The following is a 27,501-nucleotide window of genomic DNA, read 5'->3' on the forward strand; positions in this document are numbered from 1 at the left end:
TATTGTGCCAAGATTAATAAATCTTTCAGAGTATGTTTATTATATGAGAGGAAATGCTTAAAAGACCTTATAAGCAATACCAAGTTGCAATTATTACATGTGCTTTTTGACTGGTTTCTGAAGTGTAGTATATTTGGTTGTTGTTAGTATTGATTAATTACACATACGTATTATTGCTTGATTACCTTGGGCTGCCTGTATATATTATAAAACTTGTAGAGTTGCTGGAGTTTGTTCAGGAAGTTTCAGTAAAGCAAACAGCAGAAAAACCCACTTTAGACTCAAGGGGCTTTTAATTGATTAGTAGAAAAGGCACAACATTGGTGATAGGTGGGATTGTAAACAACAACAACAAAAGACCTTTTTAAGTCTTGCCTTATCTACAAGGGGAGGGGGAGGAGGGAGAAAGGGCAATAAAAAACAAAAGAACAACAGAAGAATAACACTGAACCAGTCATAGTGAATAAAGACAAAGGGACAATGAGTTCAGCAAGATGGCTAGCTTTATTGGGAAGATTAATGTGCTTGACAATGCCACAAATGACTTGACATTATATACACAGAGACTGGAACAGATGAGATAGCTGCTGAAAAAAATGTGGCTGTTTTACTGAGTGTTATGGGAAGCAAAACATAGAGCTTATTGAAAAGCTTAACTACCCTATAAGAACCCTGCAATTTGGCTTTGTAGAACAGTAGAAATAATGCAGGACTGTTTAGTGTCAAAGCCATTGTTACTGCAAAGCACTTTAGGCTTCATAAGCACAAACCAAACATGTACCTGAACTTAAAACGGCTTTCTGAGCATTAAAAAATCGGTGCAAGGCTTAATTGTGGCTTAATTAAATAAGATAGTGAAATGTTAAAAGAAAACATGAAAAAAGATTCTTAGTAGGGGCAGATTTAACATTTATGAGAAGATGTGAAACTGCCATCTCTGTGGAAACTTCTACTGAAATACTATAGAGCTGAAATTAGGAGTAAAGGCAAATAGAAATACTGTAAGCTTGCAATAGAATACAGACAGACAGTAACAGATCAACATGAACTGTGGTATCATCATAGCAGACATTCACACACACACTCGTTCAATGAAGATTTAAAGGCAAAATCTGAAGAAAACGCAGTATAATCCAGAAAACCATTAATTCAATATTATAGGCTGAGCAATACCACTTGGTCAGAACTGAGGACAGTTTTGCTAACCTCACTGAGATTAGCAAAATAGAACTAGCAGAGGCTTATTTACAGATGGAAATGGAGAAAGATTCCAAGCTATTTCTCATTGCAAGTATACAGCCATGAACTAAGTGTTACAAGATTGTCTAGGCATCTAGTGTTATTTGGATGACATTGTTGCCACTGGAAGAAAAAATGTGATTTATCTGCAAGACAGGGCTGCAGAGCTTGGTAAATGATGGCCTTCAAGCATAATGTAACAGATATAAATTCTTTAAACCTAGTATTACTTACTGTGATCACACCTCTGGTGCACAAAGCCTATAGAAGTATACAGAGAATATTCAAAAGAGAAATATTCAAGCAGTCATGAATGCCCCAAAGCCACAAGACATGGTACAGATATTATCCTTTTTAGGGTATTATAATAGATTCTTGTCAAATCTACCCACTGTGCTATACCACTGTATGCTTTATTACTAGTGGGGAGGACACAGCAGTGTACAGAGCAGGACAAACAAGTTTTCACTGATGCAAAGAAAATGGTGAGATCAGACGTGATGCTTATACATTATAATCTTGCATTACCTGTTAGTGAAATTGGCTTGTGATGCCTCACAATATGGCGTCAGCATGGTTACATCATACATTGTGAAAGATGATAGTGAATTCCCTGTTCTTTTTGCATCATGCTCTCCTGCAGATATAGGAAGGAAAGCCTTGAGCTTGGTTTGGATGCTAAGTATTTCAACCAGCACTTGAATAGAAGGGAATTTATCCTACATCACTGATCATCAGCCATAACTATTAACCTCCAATCCTTAAAAAGGGTTTTGCTTACAGCTACTGCTCAAATAAAACGTTGGACTTTGTTCTATGGAGGGCAAAGATACAAAGGGTATACAACCATTCAAACTGTTTAATTTAAATGATTGTATACCCTTTGTACCCTCCATAGAACAAAGTCCAGTGTTTTATTTGAGCAGTAGCTGTAAGCAAAACCCTTTTTAAGGATTGAAGATTAATAGTTATGGCTGATGATCACTAGCCATCCTTAGATAGCTAAGGATGGTTAGTTCCTTAGAGTGGCCTGTTTGGATTGCGGGTTACAAAGAACCTTTAGCCATTGGATTCCCACCATATTTATTTTTTATTATGTATTATATTTATTCTGTAGTTTTATATGGGTTTAATCTATGTTTTATTGTAAACCGCCCAGAGTCCCTTCTCTGATAAATTTGATTGATTGATAAATAAATAAATAAATAAATTACACTGTAGAGGCAAATGAAACAATCCATAGAATATACATCATATGGGTATTCTCTTGATATGCTTTCTCTGATAGAAATCAAGATTCTTTCCATCACAACTGAGATAATTTGCAGAGAAACTAGGAGAGACCCAATAGAATCTCCAAATCAAATATCAATGATGTTGTTCTTAGGTGGTACCTTAAATTCAAGGTTGGACTTTCTCAAACTTTGAGAAGAAGTGGTGAGAGCAAGTAGCTGAAAGAACCTGAGAAATTTTCTGATGCTAAAGCATAACATATTGACCAGCTGAAGAACAGAGAGGTATAGAAAGAAGTTGTGACTGATATAGTTGCAGGCTCAACTGTAATTTTTCAGTTATCTACCATGTTAGCCCTTCAAGGTAGTCCAGACAAGAAGCACAACTATGAGTAAGGGACTTAGGAGAATCTTGCAAGACTGAAAGTATTTCTCCCCTCCTTTTTATTGTTCGGACAATTGGGGAGGGTCCGTTCTGAAATGTTTCTTATTTATTTATTTATCAAATTTTGCCACCGTCCATCTCCCCCAAAGGGGGGACTCTGGGCAGTTTACAACCTTTCTCCTTCTGTGTAGCTGAGATTTCTTTTAATAATAGACATCTGGCTGGGATGTCCATATATTAGGTATACATTATGTTGTGTAAATATTTTGTTACTGAGAATGCTTTTGAGAACCAACACAAGTCTAGAGGGAAAAAAGTGTAAAGTGCATTAGGCTATGCTATGTTTGCCAAGAGAAGGTAGCAGGAGATTCACTCATGAAAGAATGCAAAATGATTAACTGAAAAGTGAAAATACTTGTCTACTTTGATAAGGCTTGGCTGATAACCAAACTGCTTATTTCTGAATAAAAATAAGAAAAACTGGAACCTCTGTGGTGTTCCCTGTCACTACTAGATACTGAACACGCGATCCTGGTGATACTCTGTGTGGCTGCTTCCCTTCTTCAAATGGGCTTACTGTGTTCTTGACCACAGGCATTTTGTGCTGGTATGATGGCAGTCAGTGACTTAACCTGTTTTGCTGCTGGATTAAGAATGTATGAGCATGCACCAATGAATGGAGTAAACTTACTACACAAATTGGCAAACACTTAAGAAAATACTTTGCCTAGGATATTCCTGCATTTCAACTGAATTTCATGTAAAAAGACTGTGGCATCAGCTAAATCCAAGAGAAGTTAGTGTTTATTAGTAGCAGCATTATTTTTAATGCTGCTGTATTTTTCTGTTTGAAAAAATGGACTAACATTTGTCCTTACTGACTTGAAATATCTAGGTTGGAATCAGTACTGGCCTTGATGGTACTTGGAGAGACTGCCAAATTAAACATGTCGTGTCTGAAAGTTTTAATGGACTTAGTGAAATATTTCATTTCAAGCTCTGTGCCTCTTCAAAAACAGGTAAGAGCCAAGTTAATTGGTGTAGAAAGGAAATGTGTTTATCTTTTTTTTTAAAAAAAGCCCTTCCCAAACATAGCTAAATTGATTAGAGGCAACACATTTCTTTTCATTACGATTTATTCTTTAGCCTAGCTATGTGGCAGTGTCTAGCTAACTTGGCTGATCTTAAAAAGCTAATCAGGATCAGATTTGGTTAATGCTTGGATGAGAGACATCAGCAACTCTTAAGGATTCTATGCTAGATTGGGAGGTTTAAATGAAACCCCAGTGTCAAACTGCCAGTGTTTTTGCCAAATTATAAATTAAAGTCATGCAGGATCAAGCTTGAACCAAAGGAGACTTCATCTTTATTTTTATCTCTTAAATTTATATTGATCTCAGTAATCAAGATGGAAAAATTAAGTAAACAAGCCAGAATATTTCCATTGAAAATTTAGAAATGTAACTTTTCTGAAGTACCAAGTGTTATGAGTGGTTGAAAATCAGCTGAGGCTTACTTGGATAAATCCACTCCTGGACTTACATAATAGAACTAACTGCTAAATAAGCTTGTTAATGTTGAGTGTAATATAAAAGTACAGTACATTAATTTGATTATTGTATGATGTTAGTTTCTTTAAATAATATTTTCTATACCACTGATATTCTATTAGGTGATTTTAGATTGTGTACATTTAAATTTTTACACGCAGGTGGTTTATGTATATTATTGCACTTATTATAACATACAATAAAGTAGATCTGTGCTGTCCAAGATGAGTTTCTCCAAGACCTGCATTGATCCTGCTGCAGCCACTGCTCAGTCATGTTTCTAGACATGTAGTCTTTTTTCCTTAGAACTGTAGCCTTTTCATTCATTTTGGTTCATATTTGATTAACATTTTGTTGCATAGGAAAAGAATAACAAGAAAAAGATGTCATGCTGGCACTGGCAAGTAGGATACATATATACAAATATCCTTAGAGAAATCTGCTTGCATGGCATTACTGCAGATTTACAAAAAACCGCTTTTCTTGGATTCTGTGACTGCGCAAAAGAACAGGATGATGACAAAGAATTCAGAGGAGCAAGTTTTCTTGATCTTTTAAACTTCTGCCTTCCATCTGATGATTGTAAGTAGCAAAGTAGTAATTTTCTCCTGCATTATATATGTGTGTGGTCTTAACTGGTGAGCACAAGCATGGCTAATATGCATAGCTTCAATGGTCTTAAGTAGCCAACTCACTTCTGCCAACTGGTTGCTGATTTTTTTTTTTAAGTTGCATCTCTGTCATTCTGCACTGTGTGTGTGTGTGTGTAACAATTATTATAAAACATACAATTGAAGATTGGGGAGGGGGAGGATCAACAGGAAGATCAGGGATGGGGTTAAATCTGAAACTGTTGTTGCCTAATTTAGATAACACTGTTCTCTTTATACTGCAATTCTGAACTTGTCACATCATTGTTTTTACAAGGCACATTCCCTCTTCCCAAAGATCTTGATAACATCAACAGATATACTCTTCTCTAAAATGAATATTAAAATCCTAAACTTACACATATTTCAGTTCAAAGAAATATTCAAATTACTATTCATGCTTCTTTTTATAAGAGCATAAAAACTTCTAATTAATCAGCCTCTTCATACACTGCTTTTGAGAATGATTTCAGAAGATGAAATGTCATCCTGATGAAATAGAATATATGCCATTCACATTGATATTATATCTCAAGAACAAATAAATCAAAGAATAAATTTACAAAATTAATCAGGGAAGAATAAGGTCCAAGCAATTTCATAATCAGTAACAAGACGGATCACCTCAGGCGATACTGCATGTTTGCATTTAACTTTGTATAATGCCCTTAAAATGTAAATTAAATGAAGTCCTGTTTAGGGATGTTCTGCATGGCCACTTTGAGTTTGTGAGTATGGGCCATCAACCATTTCTCAAAAGTAGGAATATCCTCCTCTACTTCCAGCCCACCAGAAAAGCAATCTCTGTCTTTTTCTACCATGCTTCACAAGTAGTATTTTCCAACTTGGGATGTCGCAAGCAGCAGTGTCCAGTTCACTTGCTGTGTTTCATTTCATTGGAGAAAGACACTTCCTGCTTTCAGTGCTTTCTCCCTTCCAGCCACTGTCCTACATGGGCATTTTTTTATAACTTCACTAGTGGGATGGTGAAAGGTTGTTCGCTGATGGAACAGTAAAATGGTAGACCTGACTTTTTTTTTTAACCAGGGCCTGCCACTTTTTCCTTTTACTTCAAGTGCAAGTGGCAATAAATAAATAAAATCATGAAACAGTAGTGTTTTTTTTTTTCTTAGTCGACTGGTGGATGCCCCAGATGAATGCTGACAAGTATGAGGAGGAAGTCAATGGAGGGTGGAGAGGCTTATACAAAAGGTCTGTCAGTGGGAACCACATTGAGGAAAATGATGGTGCTTGCTTTCCCAGCAAGCATGGTGTGTGTGTGCGTGTGTGTGTGTGTGTGTGTGTGAAAGAGAGAGAGAGAGAGAGAGAGAAGAAACACGGGAATCCACAAATTTCCAGTTGGGTTATATACAGGAGTCAAGAAGCTTGGGGCTGCAGTGTAGAAAAGCCCTTAATGTGGCATCTTGCTTATAGTCAATAAAAGGCAGCTACTGATTAGTAGATTTAAAAGTTGGCCAGAATTTTGTTCATTAAATACATTTACTGTATTAATAGTCAGCTGGGATCCATGCATACATGGTGGGGGAAGGGAATCTCTATCTCTCTAGCCAGTTCTACTAAGCTGTTCTGGCAATTCAATTGCAATTTTTCCTCATGCACCTTCACTCAGGCCTGAATATATCCAGTAAGTCTTGCTCTTTTAAGGGACTGCTTTCCCCATAAAATATCAGGCTTCTGGTTCTTAGAGTGCTCCTGGATTCAACATTGTTACTAGAGGCACAGATGGCCTATTGAACACCAGCTTTAACCCTAACTGGATAAAAGTATGTTGAAATAGTTGTCCATACAGTGATAATCTCCAAGTTTGTTTTGTAATGTGTCCAGATATGACTCCAAGAAACTTCAGTGAAGCTAAACTATTAACCAGATCTGTCTGATACCATCAGGACAGGACACAACTATCTGTACTGAGTAGCTGTCCATGTCCAGACCTAGTTCTGAGTACTGCTTTTATTTGTTATTTTTAATTAATTTATATCTCACTTTCCACTTCCAAAAAATAAAAAAAGGGAATTCCAAACAGCTTGGAAGATATTTAAAGAATAAAAACAATGATGCATCATTAAAATACATTTTACAAACTAAAACCAGCCAAGTCATGCTTCTTGATTTCCTGCTTTAATCCAATGTTTTATAAGTTGTAAATCCTTGGAGGGGCGTTTCACATCTGGGCAAACTGCTAGAGGGGTGTGTGGGTTGTATGGAAATATAATTCTGATCTAGAAAGGTTATGTGTGCAGAATAAATACTTCCCTTTTATTGTGTCCCATCCTCCTCCTTTAGGACTAACACAGAACTGATTAAGAACCCGAGGAAGAGAAGAAGCCGATTGTTGGGTTTAGTACTTAAAATTTTGGTTTGTGTGAGAGCAGATATTAACATAAGTAGTGGTTATTGAAGCAAGTTTTGTAACAGCAAGGGGTTTTATTTATAGGAAATATAGTATAGGGGTAGGCAAAGCTTAGAGCAACTAGCTATATTCTACTTGGAGAAGAATCCAAGACCATGTGCTCTGTGCATGCAATCCTGGGAAAAAGGAAGAGGGAAGTAACTCAGATTAGACAAAGAGCAGGGAGAGTGATAGACAAAGAGGGGGCACAGATTAAGTCCTTTACTCTCTATATACAGTAATAGCACTGACCCAATGTGGTCAGTACTCACAAGGTGCTGAAGAGTCAGTGCTATTGGATTTAGACCTCCAGCAGATGGATCTATCCCCAACCTGAAAAAATTCTAAAAAGAACAAGGAACTTTTAAAAGGCCTATTTTTCTTTATTTACTTGAGATAGCTGATTGGCTTCGGTTTGAGCTAAGTTACTAATTTATTGATTCTGCATATAAGAGAAGTTATAGAAGTGGTACATAATTCTAATACGATAAATCCTTTTCATCATATCTACTCAATGCATGACCTCAGGAGCCCTCAGATTATGCGAATGCAGATATCAGAATATAAAAAAGAAAGATGAATTCACTAATTTATTCTTGGTTAACAACTCTTGACTTTGTCTAGATAATTAATTCTTACAAAGTCACAGTCCAAGTTCTATAGCTGTACTTGACTGCAGCACATGTTGACCTCCCTGGTTATCTATTTACCTCCCACCCTCACAAATGTATGCAGTGGGACTGCAATAAAGCCTATCATATTTTCCAGCACCTAATTAAATAGTGGTCTTGACATTACTTTCAAGAATTCAGTTTTCAGATTTTACTAAAGATGACAGGTCTCTCATCCATTATTACTGTCTCATCAATCATAGGCTCCTGTGAAGAGGTTATTAAATTCTGTATCAAGATCCTTCCCTTATGTTTGTGCCAAGATGTTTGTGCATGTATAGCAATAAATGTGTTTGTATACAGTCAGAACCAAGAAAAGCATCAGCTATAGAATACAAAATGTGGTTATATTTCCCGATTTCCTTTTTAATCATTGAAAATCATTGAGCTGAATGAACATAATAAACTTGAACACAGAAAATTTACAGCTAAGTTCAGCACAACTGATAGGTTGTTGTTTTTGTGCCTTTGAGTCAGTATTGACTCCTGGCAACTGCCTGGACAAGTCCCTGCAGTTTTCTTTGCAAGGTTTTTCAGATGTGGTTTGCCATTGCCTCCTTCCTGGGGCTGAGAGAGAGTGACTGGCCCAAGGTCACTCAGCTGGCTTTGTGCCTAAGGTGGGACTAGAACTCACGGTTTCCGGGTTTCTAGCCTGATGCCTTAACCAGTACTCCAAACTGCTGTTAGTGGCTGGCTCTTAAAACTGACAGGTACCTTGGAGATATATGTATGAGTATGCAGCATTTATAAAGTTTACTTGTATAAAAAAGTAGCCTGAATGTTGACTTGGTGCCAATTTATGGCTATAGGATCAGATATCAAATAATTGTTTCTGTCTTATTTAAGTATGTTGCTGTCTGTCACTGAAGATTTCCTATATCTTATGTTACTGTCTACTTTTTGCCATTTTGTTTTTAATAAAGATTATTAAAGCTCAAGTTGATAAAAAAATCTGGGTGCCAATAGAAACATGGCCATGGCAGGAGCCAGAAAGCTTATAAAAATGGTACAGTTTCCTCACATAGGCCAAACTATCTATGCCATATGTAGGCTAAGATCTAGAAGACAGACTTCGTAATGAAGCAGGTAAAAAGATATCCTTAAATGTTAAGATGGGTCCCTTTGTAGAAAGAAATGTCTGTATAAAATGTATTAGGTCCATTCTTTCTCCTGGCACTGGTGTTTGAGATAATGGGAGAGATAAAACACCTGCAGAATTGCTAAATGCATTTTTTTTTCTCAGTGGTTACTCAATTAGCAATGAGCAGGGGAAAATTAGAATATGAAAAGAATCATTTTTCTTTTCAGCTTGCCTGAATATCTAATGAGTCGCTCTTTCTTCTGTTCTTTTTAAAGAGCTTTTGTTGCAGAACGTTTTAACCACCTTTTACCCTCTGCATATTCACTTGCTGAGTTGTCAGGGACATATTTCTTTCAACATATTTAAAGTAACAGTTTTGATAGCTGCCATTAGGTCTTGCAAAGCAGAACTGAAGACAGCCTTGTGATGCTGCTGGGAACTTGGATGAGTAGTTTTGTAACAGATTTCTTTCAAAATGTCTAGACATGTTTATTAGATTACAGTCCACTTTTTATGACAGTCCTAACATACTGCCATCTGCTTGCCTTTGTGTGTGTGTGTGTATCTGTGTGTATGCAGTAACAATATGAAACTTAGATATTGTAGGTTCTCTTTTCTCTCTCCTTTGAAAAAATTCTGTAATAAATTATCAGAGCTTAACTCAACTGGAAAAGAACCATATGGCTTACTTGGTAAATTGTGAGCGGCTAAAGTATGGTTGGCTGGATCTGTAAGGTTTACAATTTATATTGTTAATTTTAAGGTGGACTGTGTTTAAGAGTTAATGCAATTGTTTTGCATGATATAACTTGCCTTTCATAAAATAAAGACTTAAGAGAGAAAATAAATTGGGGATAATTTATGTACAAAGAGATTCCCTGAGATGTCATAGCTTAGACACCTGTCTTTTCTCTGCAAATTGCTAAAACAAAAAACAACTGGCCCCAAATTGGACTTTGGAGGGAGATTAGAGTGGATGGGAGTAGCTTCTGAGGACAAAAATTCATACTGTCCAATCAGTATCTGATGGCTTGATCAGGTGCCTGCCAAGTGTTTCTATATTATCATTTTTTGCATAAACCATAGGAAAATCAGCTTGAGATGTTTGCATGTAGTTTTGGGCTGTATTCCAAACTTGTGTGATACCATTTGTTGGGTCTTACTTATCTGTTGATTCATATATCTGTCAACTTTTTGCCTCTTCAATTACAAAGTAGCTCTAGGTGGCTTATAGAATAGGATTAAAATATCAAATAAAAATAACAAAACAGAATCAGCAAAATAATACATGGCACACAACAGGGAGTATAACTAATGCAAACATGTTCCCCACCTTCTACTTGCAGGGAGCAGAACCCTGCCCTACTCCAGGGCCTGTTGAAAGAGCTAGCTTATTATGCTGAACTTCTAAATTTTAACAGAATATGAACATAAAGATAGCCCTGCTGCATCACACCAAAGCCCATCTTAGTCCAGTTGCTTGAGGAGGATACAGGGAACATGTCTCCATTAACAGATAAGGAAGGGACAAGAACTAATCCAAACACATCCATATTCTTCTGCCGTCTAGAGTGACTTTTACTGTTACAGTGCAGATAAAATAATGTGTGCTTCTCTTTCCAGTATACAGTGGTCTTAGCTTAACAGTCTAATACACATTCATTTACAGAGCTTCTTGCAGTTCCTTAACTGTTTCAAACACTCCCTCCTGTATCCACTTTGTCCACACAGTTGATAAACTTCATCACTGGGCTTTATTATGTTAACTCCTTCTCTAGACAGTTTAGATTTACTTGCACTTTCCTATTCCTAGCCTTTTCTGTATTATATCCTTTGAAGATCCTCTCTCTAATCGCATTGCCTGTTTTCCTCCAGTAGCTTCAGTCTCCTTGCTCTTTAAACCATGTGCAGCACTTCCAGTCCACACAGAGAAACAAACCATCAACAGAAAACTCCTTTGCATGACAAATCTTCTACTGTAGTTATAAATCTTGAACTAGAAGGTAGACATGCTTTCTCACAAGTGTGCTAATTTAGTCAATAATTTTCTAGCTTTTCAAGCATCTGGCAAACAGACAACCCCAACCATGAGACAAAATGAAACACCATCTCAAGTCATGGCAGCTCATCTTGCCACAATCTCATATGCATTTCAAAGTGGTCTCTTTATCCCTAGCTCTGCTTTTGGCCAATGTGATGGCCGCAGGATTTGATAAAACCATCAAGCACATCCAAGGATCAAAATATTATCTCATTTGTTGTTGTACAGCTTTGCAGAATTGTGCAGAAAACTCTTGTGTATCTGCTACAAGATAAGGCATGCCCCCCTCACCCTCTCAGGAAATAATAGGACCTGACATCTTGCTTGTTCTTCTACTTGTCTGATCACTGTCACATCCTGTTGCTTTGCAAACTGAAGTCTACACTTGATCTTAATGAAAAGGTCAAGAAAATTACCATAACTTTAGTGAATATCTTTTTTCAAGTGCACCCACTATTTTCCATCCATAAATCATCATGGAATAACTTCCTGCTCTACCTTCCTGAATTATTTTTTTTCATTTCTTTGTGTATATGCAAATAAAGAGGTGCTTCAGATAGTCACAATACAGCAATTCAACTATCTGGTAACTTTATGAGCTTGATTTTATTTTTACTCCTTTTTTCCATAAAAAGTTCACTTATTTGGAATAACCCCTGACAGATTGGGATTTCTTTTTCCCAGTCAGAAGCAAAGAAATTCATTTTAGCACCTTTTGTACTTTCTCCCATGCATCTATCAGCTGCTGGTGGTGGGGAATCTGGTATTTTATTTTTGCTCCCTCAGCTTGAGTAATTAATTAGGAATCTTATTTCCCAGCCATTGTTCTGCAATGTTGTTATTATTATTCCCTGTATTCTTTTTAAAAAGTAAAATATTACTTATTCAGCAAAAAAGTCTGATGAAAAACTGCTGATAAACAGGACTGTGGCCTGTGATTAATTCAGTTATTTATCATTGTAAGTAGGTGTGCAGCTAGAACATAGCCATGTTTACTCCAAAGTAAGTCCTACTAAAAGGATTTACATTTAAGTAAATATCCGCAGCAGGGATGGACAACTGCATTTCTTATCTTTAACCATTAGTCATGCTGGCTCGGACTGATGGGAGCTATAGTCTGACACTGGTTGGAGTGTCACACTGCTTATTACTGTATAGGATGGCAAGCTTACAGCTTGGTGCCATGGACAAATCCATACTTCCTTGCTCGCCCAGCATGAGGACAGGCCGTCTTCCATGTTAGAAGAGCAGGAATGAATGTCATCATCTTAAGTCCAGCCCTAGTCTGTTGGGAAGGTGACTTCCACCTGTGTTTTCTCGTTCTGCATCAAAAGTAATGTTTTTCCCCTTCTGCCTGCCACCCTTCATTCTGTTTTACATGGTCGTCTCAGTTCAATTGTGTATGCTCTGGGGGGCACAGTCACTGCAGTCACTGCTCTCTGCCAGCGATGGCTGTTTCATGCTGGTTTGCCTGCCATGAAAGGCTGGACCTTTGTTGTTGCAGTGGTTTGTCTATGTGGTGTGTGTGTGTATGTGTGTGCGCGCGCAGCAGTGGAATAATGAAATGCTGGCTGTTTCTTTTAACTGAGTAATATTGACAAGGTTTCTGTCAAGTTTCCCCTTCCAGCCCAAGTGACAGGAAGAACTGTAAAACTGTTTTTGCAACTGGCACTTGCTCTCCTGGCATGGGTGGGAGGGGAAAAGAAGCAGGGGAATCCACCAGTTGGGGGCCATGTTAACTGTGTTCTGAATGGAGCTTTGTAGTCAGAGTGGAGGAAAGGATTGAAATGCAGGAAATAATTTCTTAAACTGGCTTAATTTCCTGCCAGTTTACACACAGGAGACAACTAGCTGAAGGCTGTGGTACAGAAAAGCCCTGTGTCTGTTTATTTAAAAACAGAAACAAACAAAAATGCAGTGAAGTACATTTCCTGAAAACATAGCCTGTAAGTCATGGGTTGCTCATCTCTGCTGTAAGGGAAATGCTAGCTCAGTCACTCTGCAGCTTTCATCTAGCCTAGGCAAAATGATCAGGAGAGAAGTTAATAATTAGTCAGTTCCCACTTCTCTTCTTGTTGCCAAGAAAACTACACTGATGTGTTCATGAAGTCATCAGGAGTTGAGCTCAACAAAGGAGGTTTTGTATATACTTTATAGATACAAAGGACAATTTAACTTACCATACCCTTCACTTCAGCAGAGGAACAGCCAACATGCAAAAAGATTGGGCTGACCGGCCTGCCAGCCGGCCTGCCTCCCTTCCCTTCCCTTCCCTTCCCTTCCCTCCCTCCCTCCCTTTTGTGTGGAACAGGAGATGAGGGGATCTTTCTTTGAACAAGCCAACAGAAGTCAGATAATCATTGATCACTTGACACTGCTTCTGAAGGGACAGAGAATGAAAATGGTATGAAAAGCTCTTAACTGCTGGATGATTATCTAGAATTCTTGCAATGGAAACAAAGGAAGGCAAAAGAGTTTCTGAGAATAAGACCATTCTTCAGATACACATTTCGTTACAAAGAGAGAAAGAATGTTTAATTTATGCTACCTCGTGGTATGGAAATAGCTACTAGTTAAGAAGACTTAGAAAAATAACGAACATTTAATAGAGGACAAAATTGTTCATGACTGTTAACTATGATGGGACTTTCAGACTCTGCAGTGGTATCTTCCCACTTTATAGGAGAGGTTCCTGTGTCTCCACATTCTATTCTTGGGTTTCCCTATGACATTTGGTTGATAAGATAGGACAAGATGAACTCTGAAATGCTTCTCATTGCAGAAATTCCTGGATTTTCATAGGGCCTGGCTTTCCTCCCCTTTCCACAATCTAGTACCCTACCTTTTCATCTATTTGTGGAAAGAGGGGCTAGCCTGCTTGTCTTGATGTGGGCGGGGATGGGGGTCCCCTCTAGCTCACTGAATGGCTTTCTTAATGGCAGCAGCAATGTGACTCTTGCCTTTATCCAAGGCAACAGTGAGCAGAGAAGCAAAGCCACCCGGTGCATGGAGACAACACACCCACAGTTGTACCACTGAAGTCAGTCAGATGTTCATGAAGGCCACGCTGCATTTAGCCATTAAACAAGTCAATCTTTTGCTTGTACAGAGCACTATCACTGCCTGCAACAGGAGCAGTGAGCACTGCCCTGCTCTCATGTAAGGGCAGCAATCTGCTGGCCTCCTTTCTGAGGTGTGACAAGAAGAAGACCAATGTGTATGTGTGTGTGTGGGGGCTGCTGTTTGTCCCATTTTGAAGATGGGAGGAAAGCACATCGCTGAGGGGGTAGGAAAGAACCCAGTGTCAGAAGTGAGGAAAAAAAATCATTGCTTCCACCTGAGGCATTTTCAATGTTAATGAGGCATTGTTTGCTTGCATTCAGTTGGAAATGGAATTAAAATAGCAGAATGTTGTTATCTGTTGAAGACTAACCAATTTATTACAGCATAAGCTTTTGTGGACTATAGAGCTCTGTAATGAATTTGTATTAATGTTTACAATGCCACATGACTCTTGGCTATTTTTGCTGCAACAGATTAATAAGTTTAACCCTTTGCATATTAGACATGAAATGTTGGCTCCACATACAACATTTCGCACAGTTTCATTCAGCAATGCTCGTCGAATGAGCAAGGTCCTTAGATCAATGCTTACACAGATCTAAGCACCATTCAGTAAAGCTCCTCCATAGTGTTAGTTATTTCAGGAAATGTATAACTGTCATGTTACCCATTTCAGTGTTCTGTTAACATTGTAACGTTTCACATGTCATCTTCTGTTCCGTGTTACTTCGCCCATCCAGGCTTTTTCCATTCCTCCGCCCTCCGTTGTTTTGAGGGCTTGGAATGTATGTTTGGGTTTGCGCTCCTGCTCAAGGTTACTTTCCCAGGCGCGTCTAACGGTTCCTAGCACCTGGGAGGGGGTGCGCACTGACGAGGGATTGGGGCGGAACTTGCTCACAGGCAATGCTTTTAAGTTTGTATTTGGCGCGCTTTTGCTCATTCTCAGCTTTCTTTGTATTTGCATACTATTCCTTTAATAAATCAGTTATCTTTAAGCCCAAGCTTGTGAGACTGAGTATTTGGGATTAGGCAACCATTACAATAACTGACCTTTTCGTTTTGCTGGCAATGCTTAGATGATTTACAACAATGTACAGTTATAAAATAAATCATAAAAGCTAGAACGTACAGTGCAATTATTAGTTTACCTTCATGCAGTTTCATTTCATTGCTTCTTGATCAGCACAGCAGTAGCATTACTTATGAATTGCTTCTTAATTGTACCATAGTTAATGTAATTGGTGAAACAGTGCTATTTTGCAATACAATGAAAAGCAAAAATAGAAGAAATAAATAATTAAACCCTCTTCCTTGTGGAACTGAGTGAGGGGGAGTCATGAAGATATTATTAATCACTCCACAGAAATGCTGCTGCTCTGAACTGGAAGCAATAAAAGAGTCAGAAACCCAAAGAAAGTCAACACTTGATAAGCCAACACTGACATTTCATTTGTTTATTTTTTAATCTGGTTTGCCAAACAATAAGAATAGAAAACATTGGAATGCAGATATTATTAATGATATCATCTGGATTCTTTTTAAAAAGGGAAAGGATGGATTCCAAACTAAACATCTAAACTGGAAGCAGCTATTGAGGGATGACTATTACTTTTGACTTCTGTAGCAATATGGCAAGGGCAGTGGTGAATGCAAGGGGGAGGGGGGGTAGAGTGATGTAAGCAACGTCACAGTGAAAGCCCTGTCCCTTTTCAAAACATTGCATCCTGATGAAAAAGGCTGGTGCTTTCAGCCCTATGTTGTGATGCTGCTTTTGTCAAGAGCCTGTGGATGCCTCTGGGTGAGGCTTAACTGTGCTGGCAATTCTTTCAAAAGTCGCAACATTCATTGAACTATTCACAACACAACACAACAACAGTCTGTGGTCTAGGGGGATGTGTTGCTAAGATGCTAGTGTTATATACCAAAGGTTTGGTACATACAGAAGTACCTTTTAAAAACAATAACAGCTAAGTGAATCACTTACATGGCAAAAGGCTTTCCACAATTTGTTTATAGGACCTTGACGTGTCTAAATTAGGCCTGAGCTTGCAGTGGTGAGCAGAATCCTAGACTGCATGGATCTCTTGAGTTGACCAAGAAAACATTTCTCATATTCTGAGCACAGTCATGTTTATAATACCCTGGTCTATCCTTATTTGCAGATAATGATCCATTCTGGGTTATACGTTATGGTGTGATCTACAATCTTGTTATCCTGCGTAGTGAACTCTCTGGAGATGTGAATCGAGAAGGATTAAGAAATGCTGTGTGGCGATCTTTACAAAAGCAAAAGGGCACTGAAAAGGATAGTCGAGTCCTGGATGCAACAAAAGTAGCAGAAGTAAGTTTGAAGTTTAATAGATAATTTAGATCATTGCCCAAATAATGTTATAACTTCATCAGATACCGTATTTCAGGTATCTGCAACAGCCACATGCAACTTCTTGTTGTTGTTATTTTTATTGTTGTTGTTAATATTATATTTTTATCCTGCTTTTAAAATACTCAAGGCAGTGAAGATACCTAATATTCCTGCCTCCTATTTTCCTTACCACAACAACCCTGTGAGGTGGATTGGGCTGAGAGAGGGTGTCTGGCCCAAAATCACCCAGCTTGCTTTCAAGGGAGGACTAGAACGCACAGTCTCCTTATTTCTAGGACAGCACCTTAACCACTACACCAAACTTTGTTGGTATTCCTTCATATCTCAGCATGTTTTTTTGAAATAAGAATTTTATTAAGTTTGAAAGAAAGATAAAAACTACAACCCCCCCCCCCAAAAAAAACTACAAACAAAAAAAGGAAAACTAAAAAGCGCAGAACGCAAGAAAAAAGAATTTTGGAGATTACATGAGGTGACTTCCAAGTTTCAGCAAGAATATACAGCAATTTCCATATTGAATCCCTTACTCTATATCAACTTCAGCAAAGGATTGTTACCTTGTTGTGGTGCTGGAGCTTGAGCACCTCAATGATGCCATGAGCTAAACCGTGAAGGGCCACCCAAGACGGGAAGGTCATGACAGAGAGGTCAGACTAAATGCGATCCCTGGGGAAGGTAATGGCAACCCACCCCAGTATTCTTGCTGTGAAAACTAAATGGATCAGTACAACCAGAGATATGTCGGTATACCATCGGAAGATGAGACCCGCAGGTCGGAAGATGGTCAAAATGCTACTGGGGAGGAACAGAGGATGAGCTCAGCTAGCCCCAGACATGATGACGCAGCTAGCTCAAAGCCGAAAGGACGGTTAGCGGCCGACGGTGCTGGTGGTGAATGGCGAATCCGATGTTCTAAGGATCAACACACCATTGGAACCTGGAATGTAAGATCTATGAGCCAGGGCAAATTGGATGTGGTTATTGGTGAGATGTCCAGATTAAAGATAGACATTCTGGGCATCAGTGAACTGAAATGGACTGGAATGGGCCACTTCACATCAAATGACCCCCAGATCTACTACTGTGGACAAGAGGACCACAGAAGAAATGGAGTAGCCTTCATAATTAATAGTAAAGTGGCTAAAGCAGTGCTTGGATACAACCCAAAAAATGACAGAATGATCTCAATTCGAATTCAGGGCAAGCCATCTAACATCACAGTGATCCAAATATACGCCCCAACCACAAATGCTGAAGAAGCTGAAGTAGAGCAGTTCTATGAGGATCTGCAGCACCTACTGGACAACACGCCTAAAAGAGATGTTATTTTCATCACAGGAGACTGGAATGCTAAGGTGGGCAGTCAAATGACACCTCGAATTACAGGTAAGCATGGCCTGGGAGAACAAAATGAAGCAGGACATAGGCTGATAGAATTTTGCCAAGACAATTCACTCTGCATAACAAACACTCTCTTCCAACAACCTAAGAGACGGCTTTATACATGGACTTCACCAGATGGACAACACCGAAATCAGATTGATTACATCCTTTGCAGCCAAAGGTGGTGGACATCTGTACAGTCAGTAAAAACAAGGCCTGGAGCTGACTGTAGTTCAGATCACGAACTTCTTCTTGCACAATTTAGGATCAGACTAAAGAGATTAGGGAAGACCCACAGATCAGCTAGATATGAGCTCACTAATATTCCTAAGGAATATGCAGTGGAGGTGAAGAATAGATTTAAGGGACTGGACTTAGTAGATAGGGTCCCGGAAGAACTATGGACAGAAGTTGGCAGCACTGTTCAGGAGGCGGCAACAAAATACATCCCAAAGAAAGAGAAAACCAAGAAGGCAAAATGGCTGTCTGCTGAGACACTAGAAGTAGCCCAAGAAAGAAGGAAAGCAAAAGACAACAGTGATAGGGGGAGATATGCCCAATTACAGGCAAAATTCCAGAGGTTAGCCAGAAGAGATAAGGAATTATTTTTAAACAAGCAATGCATGGAAGTGGAAGAAGACAATAGAATAGGAAGGACAAGAGACCTCTTCCAGAAAATTAGAACCATCGGAGGTAAATTCCAGGCCAAAATGGGTATGATCAAAAACAAAGATGGCAAGGACCTAACAGAAGAAGAAGAAAAGGTGGCAAGAATATACAGAAGACCTGTATAGGAAGGATAACAATATCGGGGATAGCTTTGACGGTGTGGTCAGTGAGCTAGAGCCAGACATCCTGAAGAGTGAGGTTGAGTGGGCCTTAAGAAGCATTGCTAATAACAAGGCAGCAGGAGACGACGGCATCCCAGCTGAACTGTTCAAAATCTTGCAAGATGATGCTGTCAAGGTAATGCATGCTATATGCCAGCAAATTTGGAAAACACAAGAATGGCCATCAGATTGGAAAAAATCAACTTATATCCCCATACCAAAAAAGGGAAACACTGAAGAATGTTCAAACTATCGAACAGTGGCACTCATTTCACATGCCAGTAAGGTAATGCTCAAGATCCTGCAAGGTAGACTTCAGCAGTTCATGGAGCGAGAATTGCCAGATGTACAAGCTGAGTTTAGAAAAGGCAGAGGAACTAGAGACCAAATTGCCAATATCCGCTGGATAATGGAAAAAGCCAGGGAGTTTCAGAAAAACATCTATTTCTGTTTTATTGACTATTCTAAAGCCTTTGACTGTGTGGACCATAACAAATTGTGGCAAGTTCTTAGTGGTATGGGGATACCAAGTCATCTTGTATGCCTCCTGAAGAATCTGTATAACGACCAAGTAGCAACAGTAAGAACAGACCACGGAACAACGGACTGGTTTAAGATTGGGAAAGGAGTACGGCAGGGCTGTATACTCTCACCCTACCTATTCAACTTGTATGCAGAACACATCATGCGACATGCTGGGCTTGAGGAATCCAAGGCTGGAGTTAAAATTGCTGGAAGAAACATTAACAATCTCAGATATGCAGATGATACCACTTTGATGGCTGAAAGTGAAGAGGAACTGAGGAGTCTTATGATGAAGGTGAAAGAAGAAAGTGCAAAAGCTGGTTTGCAGCTAAACCTCAAAAAAACCAAGATTATGGCAACCAGCTTGATTGATAACTGGCAAATAGAGGGAGAAAATGTAGAAGCAGTGAAAGACTTTGTATTCCTAGGTGCAAAGATTACTGCAGACGCTGACTGCAGTCAGGAAATCAGAAGACGCTTAATCCTTGGGAGAAGAGCAATGACAAATCTCGATAAAATAGTTAAGAGCAGAGACATCACACTGACAACAAAGGCCCGCATAGTTAAAGCAATGGTGTTCCCTGTAGTAACATATGGCTGTGAGAGCTGGACCATAAGGAAGACTGAGCGAAGGAAGATCGATGCTTTTGAACTGTGGTGTTGGAGGAAAATTCTGAGAGTGCCTTGGACTGCAAGAAGATCCAACCAGTCCATCCTCCAGGAAATAAAGCCAGACTGCTCACTTGAGGGAATGATATTAAAGGCAAAACTGAAATACTTTGGCCACATAATGAGAAGACAGGACACCCTGGAGAAGATGCTGATGCTAGGGAGAGTGGAGGGCAAAAGGAAGAGGGGCCGACCAAGGGCAAGATGGATGGATGATATTCTAGAGGTGACGGACTCGTCCCTGGGGGAGCTGGGGGTGTTGACGACCGACAGGAAGCTCTGGCGTGGGCTGGTCCATGAAGTCACGAAGAGTCGGAAGCGACTAAACGAATAAACAACAACACTCTATATCAAACAAAAATCACATTATTTCTATAAATCTTTCCATTAGCACATATACAAATCACTAATGCAATTGCTCCTTCCCCTCATAGAAAAAAAGAAATATATAGATCTCTAAATGAACTTCCCTCCCCCACAAAAAATTTATAATTATTTCCTTCCTACCACTATTCTATATACGTATTTCTGTCCACTATAACAAAAATCAAATTATAAAAACATATAAATTGTCTACTTTTATAATTAATAATACTACAACAAACTAACCCTATTAAACCTAAAAACCAAGCAATTATTATTATACCTTATAGATACCTTATAAATCTTATAGATCGAACAAACCTGAAAAAAACCCAGTCAAATCATTAAAGAGAAATGGAATCATATAAGCCTTAATATCAAACCAAATACATATTCTTAATTTTTTATCCCACATTGAAATATACCAGAACATTTACTTGTCTCCATATTGCACATAAGACATTTTTCTTAGAGAAATCAAGCAGCCCAACTTCCCCCTTTAGAAAGTTGGACTTCTCAGTAGAAAGCCTCCCACAGAACATAGCCATTTCGTTCTCAAAACAACCCCAGAGAAAAAGAAGCCAGTCCGTATCTTGCAAGTGTCTTAACCCCTTCACCACCAAAGTATGTTCCTTGCCTGGCATTTCTTCAGAGAGCCCAATTTCGCTATCAGTAATGAACTCTTCTTCTTCCTCCAGAATATCCTCAACCCGTTGACACATTTTAAAACTGATATTTTCTACAATATCCTGGATATCTTGCAGAATAACTTGAAAAGTGTCATGTAAAATATGTTTGAAATCACAACGAAGCTCAGAATGGAGCTCTGAGAAAATCTCCTTGAACTCTTCCTTTCCAATGTTTCAGGCAGTAGATTATGGTGCCCCCTGGATACTTGACTAATGCAGATAGGAGCTAATGGGTTAATGAAGGGTTTTGGAGAGTAATTGACAAAAAGGAAAACATGCTAACCAGCAGCTAGGGCTCCCAAGGAAATTGAACAGAAAACTGAAGACTCAAAACAGCAGCTTCAACGTGCAGGAAAATGTTAAATCATTCAAATTAGATACAAAAATAATAGCAGGGAGATGATTATTTATTCTCAGTCCTCCTTAATGTTAAATGGGAAATAAGCCAACGTTTAAAAAATATTTTGAATTTAATCCAGAAATAATGATAAGCACCAAGAGATCTTGCTTCTTCTTGCTGTAGAAAGCATCTCTTGGGGTACATAAACTTAAATATGTATGTATGTATGTGTATATATATGTGTGTGTGTATGTGTGTGTGTGTGAATGAATGAATGAATGAATGAATAAATAAATAGAGTGGTTTAGAAATGGGGTGGCTCGACCTAGTGTACCTTTAAGGCTACAGCAGAGTTTGGAAATGATGGCATCCCCACCTCCCGTGGTCTCTTACTGGATCGTTACGAGCGCTGTTTGTGATTCACTGGCTGCAAGTTGGCGTTCTGATTCTGAGTGCTTTCTTGCCATGAAAGTGCTCTTGGGCTTCAGGAAAAAACCTGCCCATGCCCAAAAGAAAAGCCTCCGCTGTCAGTTCTGTCATGGATCTTGCAAACAGCTGTTCAATCGGTCATGTTCCCACTGGAAATCTCATATCTCAGCATGTTTTAATGCTGCTTATTTACTAACTTCACAGTTTTTGTAACCCACCCCAATCTGCAGATTCTCAACAGAATACAGTGAAGTAAAAATACTTTGATTTCTTTTCCTAAACAAAACTTCCAGTTATTTCTATTAAATATCTTTCTGTTTTTTCAGCCCACGTGTCTAGTTTATCATGATGATTTTGAATTTTGTTTTTGTTTTATAGGGCATGTGGCTAAGGGTGATTTCCCGTTTTTTTCCTCATTGGAATAGGACAGCTACACAAATATCCCCTTTCTGTAGTGAGGAGGTAAAAATGGGAGAATATAGGGAAGTGTTTTGGTCCTACTCCTATTTTTTTAAAAATCCTGGATCAGCTGCTATGAAAATAGCCACTCCTTACCTTCATAGCTGAGCTACATTTCCTTCTGTGGGATAGCCAAATCACTCTCCCTAATTACTTATCTCTTTCTCCCACCCCCCAGTATAGATCACGTTCCTGTGTCCTATGACTTCAGGGGAGTGAGGATAGTTTTCAACCTGTTCACAAACCATAGAAATATATAGCAGAAATGTAGCCTTGATTTAAATATCTCAGCTAGTGGCAGCACTTGACCAATCTTGTCTGAACTTGGAAGCTAAGCAGAGTTGGATTTGGTGAACTTGGATTGGAGACTACCAGGATATAACAGGTGCTATAAGATACAGTGAGCATATTATATGTGTGTCTCCTAATCTTGTATCTCTCTCCTTTTCTCTATCTCCTGGAAGAAGGCAGTGGCAAACCACTTTTGTGCCGTTGGCAAGAAAACTGCATGGGTTGGGTCCATGTAATCACCAGAACTTGAGCATCTCATGAAAAGTTTTACATTTAAATGTTTATTTGTTTTACATTTAAACATGTGCATCTTCCATTTTCTCCATGTTTTTAAGTGATACAGAAACAATTACTATTGTTTGTTAAGACTAAATCAAAACTAAAAGTGATTTCAGTAAATTTTCCAAGTGAGTATGTTTGGGACTGAGTTTTAATTAACAGTCTAATTTGAAAGTGTAACTACTGAAAGTCATTTTTTATTAAGGCAGAATATAAATGCAATCAATCAATCAGTAAAACAAAATGTTTTAATTTAGTTGTGACCTCTAGGCAATGTAAAAATACGAGCCGTTTTATTCAGAATAAGAATAACCTTTCTTAAATATTGTCCAAATCCAATTCTCATTCAGTAATAGCAATACAATAGAGTTCAAGATGGAAGCAATAAGTTATTCAATTCATAGTGAGAAAAGCAGGTAGTGTTGTGGTGAAAAGGTAGAAGAGAATGAGGGTTATATATGCATTGCAAAATATTTTGCTTTATAGACATCATGGAATAATTAACATGTTTAACACTCCTTTATTTTATGTTGAGGCCTTTAGAGATTCTCAAGGATGCATTATTGTTCAAGAAAATTGAACCCAAACATTGGTTATGATGTTTACAAACATATGTTATGATATTTACATCTTAACATGTATAGTTGAAAGGATCACTTTTATTTCAATGAGAAGACAGCCATGGTTCCTGATCCATACATGCTAACAGTCTGGATGAAGACTTTATGCACTAGTTTCTATCAATATCCACAGTATAACTTCATCTTTAAAGATTCTATAGTTCCTAAAAGCTGTGGGTGGGTAGTATAAGGAAAATATGAGTCAAGTAGTGTTATATCCCATACATACTATTTATCCTACTGTCACATAATTTGCATTGGGGAAAAAAAAGATCTTAAACATATTAATTATACCTAATTATCCAGTCATATGTAGACTTATTTATTTCTGTTAGAAAAGCAACAGAAGGTTTGTTTTATTAGTTCTTTTGACTAGTATGATAAAACTATGAAACACTGAAAAAGCGATATAGTAAGTCGTCTTAAACCAAATCATGCTGTTAGAATCATGTACCCCAACAGTTTTTCAGGATCTCCATCTTGATAATTGAGATGTTAAAATTGCCCCATAAGAACTGAACTGACATCAGTGAATGTTTTCTTGTCTCGTGAATGTAGCAAGATTGCAACCTACATGCCAGCACAGAACCCCATCCCCTTGAGTAAGAAATGCTCTGCATCATATATAGACTCAGAGACCTCAGCCTATCCCTCTGTTAGGTATAGAAAGGTTGCTACTTTTAAAAGCAAAGGCAGAAGTTGAGTGGGTTTGACCATCTCCTCAATAGCCTCTGATAATTGTCTGGAACTCCCAAAGAAGCTGAAGGAGATTTAGGAAAATGAAGCAAAGCATCCTCTTTGCTTCAAGAGGATTCTACTCCTATAGAAATAGGTAACACATCTAACAAGGAATTTGCATTAGGATTTTAATTTTTGTTGCACTATGTTCAGCCTCATTGTCTTTATTTTTTTGTACAAGTTAAGGAACTGTGTGTATCTCCAGCATTTATGTACACTGAAGCCATGTTCAGAAGCATATTTTTTTCCTTGTAGAATATTCTTATGACTGATAAGGGAAAATATAAAATATAAAAGCCCTATTTAACTTTAAATATTAAACAGGATGTGGTGGATTTTGGCACTGCCGCTAGCTCTCAGGAAGGAGGGAGTGCATTCCAGGGAGATAAGAGAACTCTCAGTAGTTCAGGGATTATGGTGGCAAAGCAAAGAGACTCAATGTGGCCCCGCCCTAGAGTTGCTCAGGTTATTTGTGCTTGGGTTAGGGTAGCTTTAGTCTGGCAAGATTCTGCCTATATGGTGAGAACAATAAAGAACTAGAGTTGGAAGACACTGACTCAGCATGGTTCTTGGCCTGGTTCTACACAGAGCTTTTATATTTTCTCTTTTTTTTCATTAAAGTTTCATTTTGTTTATTTCTTACGAGATGGATTTATCTCCTAAGGAGGAGCTGAATTCCCTAGCCACATGTTTCAGTGCTATATGACCAGGAAATGGCATTGTAGAAATAATTACAACTCTCACATTTTGACCTTTTAATAACCAGAAAGGCAGGATAGGATATACCAGCCCTATGTCCCCTTTCATCAGGGTTAAGGGAAGAACTCCCCGGTAGTAGCAGGACCTACCAAGCAGAAGACAGGGCCAGGGTATGAAGATCCAGAGTGTTTCTGAAAGTGGAATGTTGAGGTCTCCAGCTTTCTACCCCTGGCCTCAGTTGTCCACTACAACTTATTAAGTACTTTATCTATGCTGTATACTGCTTATATGTTAGTTCTGCTGTGAGTTAGTTCTGCTAAAGTGAGTTCTGCTGCTACCAGGCAACCTGCTTGACTGAAAAACTGAGTATTTGCAAATCATTTATTTTATTCAAAAGCTATGGTCCTTTCCATAAATCATAGACATATGTATGTATCCTAAGTATGTACAGCAAAGTTCAGATGAGATATCAAAGGACAATCACAGTATTTTAAACAATACTTTGTGTGGTTTTTCTTAGTGAAGAAATAGAGAAAAGGCATATAAACAAGAAATAAAGAGAAGGGCATATAAACAGTGAAGTGTACATTTTAAAAATATCCAGTGGAATACACAGTATTCATATGGAAAGAATACTGGACTATGAGCAACATGAGCATTATCTAAAAATATTTCAAAATATATAAAAGAATGGGGAAGTATGTCAGATTACAGACAAAGGTATGCATATCTGGACTTATTCCATGAGCCTTCTCAGTACCATTTAGTCACTGGAACCAGTGCAATATTTAAAAGGGGTTTGATAATTTTGAATAGATGAGTCACCTAGTGAGGCCATATAAACTGGACAAACGAACAAATAAATGAGTTTAACATGTTATGCAGTTAGAAATATGTGAAATAACAGGCATATGAGAAAAGACAAGCATAATTGACCTACTATATATTGCTTATTTATGCTATCCATCAAAGATTATATCTATATATCTATATCTATACCTATATCTTATTACTAGGTCACAGTAGTTGAGAAGAAAACAAGCAGAAATAAAGTATATGTTAGCATTTCACAAAAAGTCATGTAAGGTTAATGTAATAGTTATATAAAGGCTGCAGAAGTAGCATATGGTTTCTACATGGGCCAAGGTTTCTCTCTGACAAGGACCAAAAATGTATATAGTATATTTGGGCATTAAATGTCAGGCAGCTTGAAAGAATATGTGTCTTCTTTTGAAACCAGATCCTATTCTTCATAGAGTTAAACAGCATTGGAGAAATGCAATTTATAATTTCGATAGATAAGGAAGATGAATTTTCTATAATCAGCAAAGTTTAATTATACATTAAACATTCTGCCTGTTCTTATTATTTTAGGAAATTAGATAAGAAAGTCCAATTTATTTTAACTGAGAGGGAAATACTTAGGATATTTAAATATAACTCTAGAGATCATAGAGAAATTTGCCTGCTGATCACCCTAGGTATTCCTGTATAAGCACCCCAGTTGTATATTTTCAGCCAACTGAATAAATGCAAATTATGAGCCAAAGTTCAGTCTATGCAATGTAGGTTCCTCTAGGAAAAAGAGAAGAACTGCTTAACTGGGTCAATGGGGCAATTAACTTTCAGCCAATTAAGCCCTAGCAAGTTAAATTTAGCACAAAACAGATCCAGCCATGCATAGGGTTAAGTTCATTTTACCCAGTCAGTCATACTGTGAGAACACATAAACCCAGTCAATTAACCTGTTTTGTATGCCTACTCATCCAAGAACAGGAATGCTTGAAAGAGCAATCTTCCATAATTCACTACTAAGACCTAGCAGCAGAGAACACACTTTTCTAAATGCCGGTTGGTCGCACCCACTGTGGATTTTATGTTTTCCTTCAGTATGATACGAAATTTTATTTTTTTTCATAATTTTTATTAAAGATTTTAGTTACAGTAGTAAAACAAATACAAACTAAACTCAGGAAAAGGAGAAATAGAAAAAAAAGAATAAAAAGTGCAAAAAAAGAAAAAGAAAAAGAATAAAGTAAAAGAAAGAAAAAGAAAATAAATACGTAAAAAAGTAACATATGATCTTCATCATAACAAGTGAAAACAAATTTGATAATTCTTCACCCCCTTAAGATTATAAACAAATATCTATTCCCATTTTTTTTTAATCCGTTCAATCATGTCCGATTCTTGGAGACTGCCTGGACAAGTCCCTGCAGTTTTCTTTGCGAGTTTTTTCAGAAATGGTTTGCCATTGCCTCCTTCCTAGGGCTGAGAGAGAGTGACTGGCCCAAAGTTACCCAGCTGGTTTTGTGCCTAAGGCAGGGCTAGAATTCACGGTCTCCTGGTTTCTAGTCTGCTGCCTTCATTACTACACCAAACCGGCTCTCGTTTTCTTCCCATAACCCATCCTGTATCGATATGTAGATCCATAAATCATCAACTTTTCAGACCTGGCATCAGCAAAAAGTCTGTAAAGGGT

General features: G+C 38.1%; 1 protein-coding gene across 1 annotated transcript in view; it reads left to right on the top strand.

The window, feature by feature from the left end:
- TMEM232 (transmembrane protein 232) overlaps positions 1 to 27,501 on the top strand; it is a 161,294-nt gene that overhangs the window by 63,729 nt on the left and 70,064 nt on the right. The window contains exons 9-11 of the mRNA XM_063295359.1: positions 3,752 to 3,875; positions 4,769 to 4,988; positions 16,485 to 16,663. Of these exons, the coding sequence (XP_063151429.1) occupies positions 3,752 to 3,875; positions 4,769 to 4,988; positions 16,485 to 16,663 (523 nt within the window). The remainder of the gene's footprint in view (positions 1 to 3,751; positions 3,876 to 4,768; positions 4,989 to 16,484; positions 16,664 to 27,501) is intronic.

The sequence above is a fragment of the Candoia aspera genome, chromosome 2 (assembly GCF_035149785.1).
Source record: "Candoia aspera isolate rCanAsp1 chromosome 2, rCanAsp1.hap2, whole genome shotgun sequence".
Lineage (NCBI taxonomy): Eukaryota > Metazoa > Chordata > Lepidosauria > Squamata > Boidae > Candoia > Candoia aspera.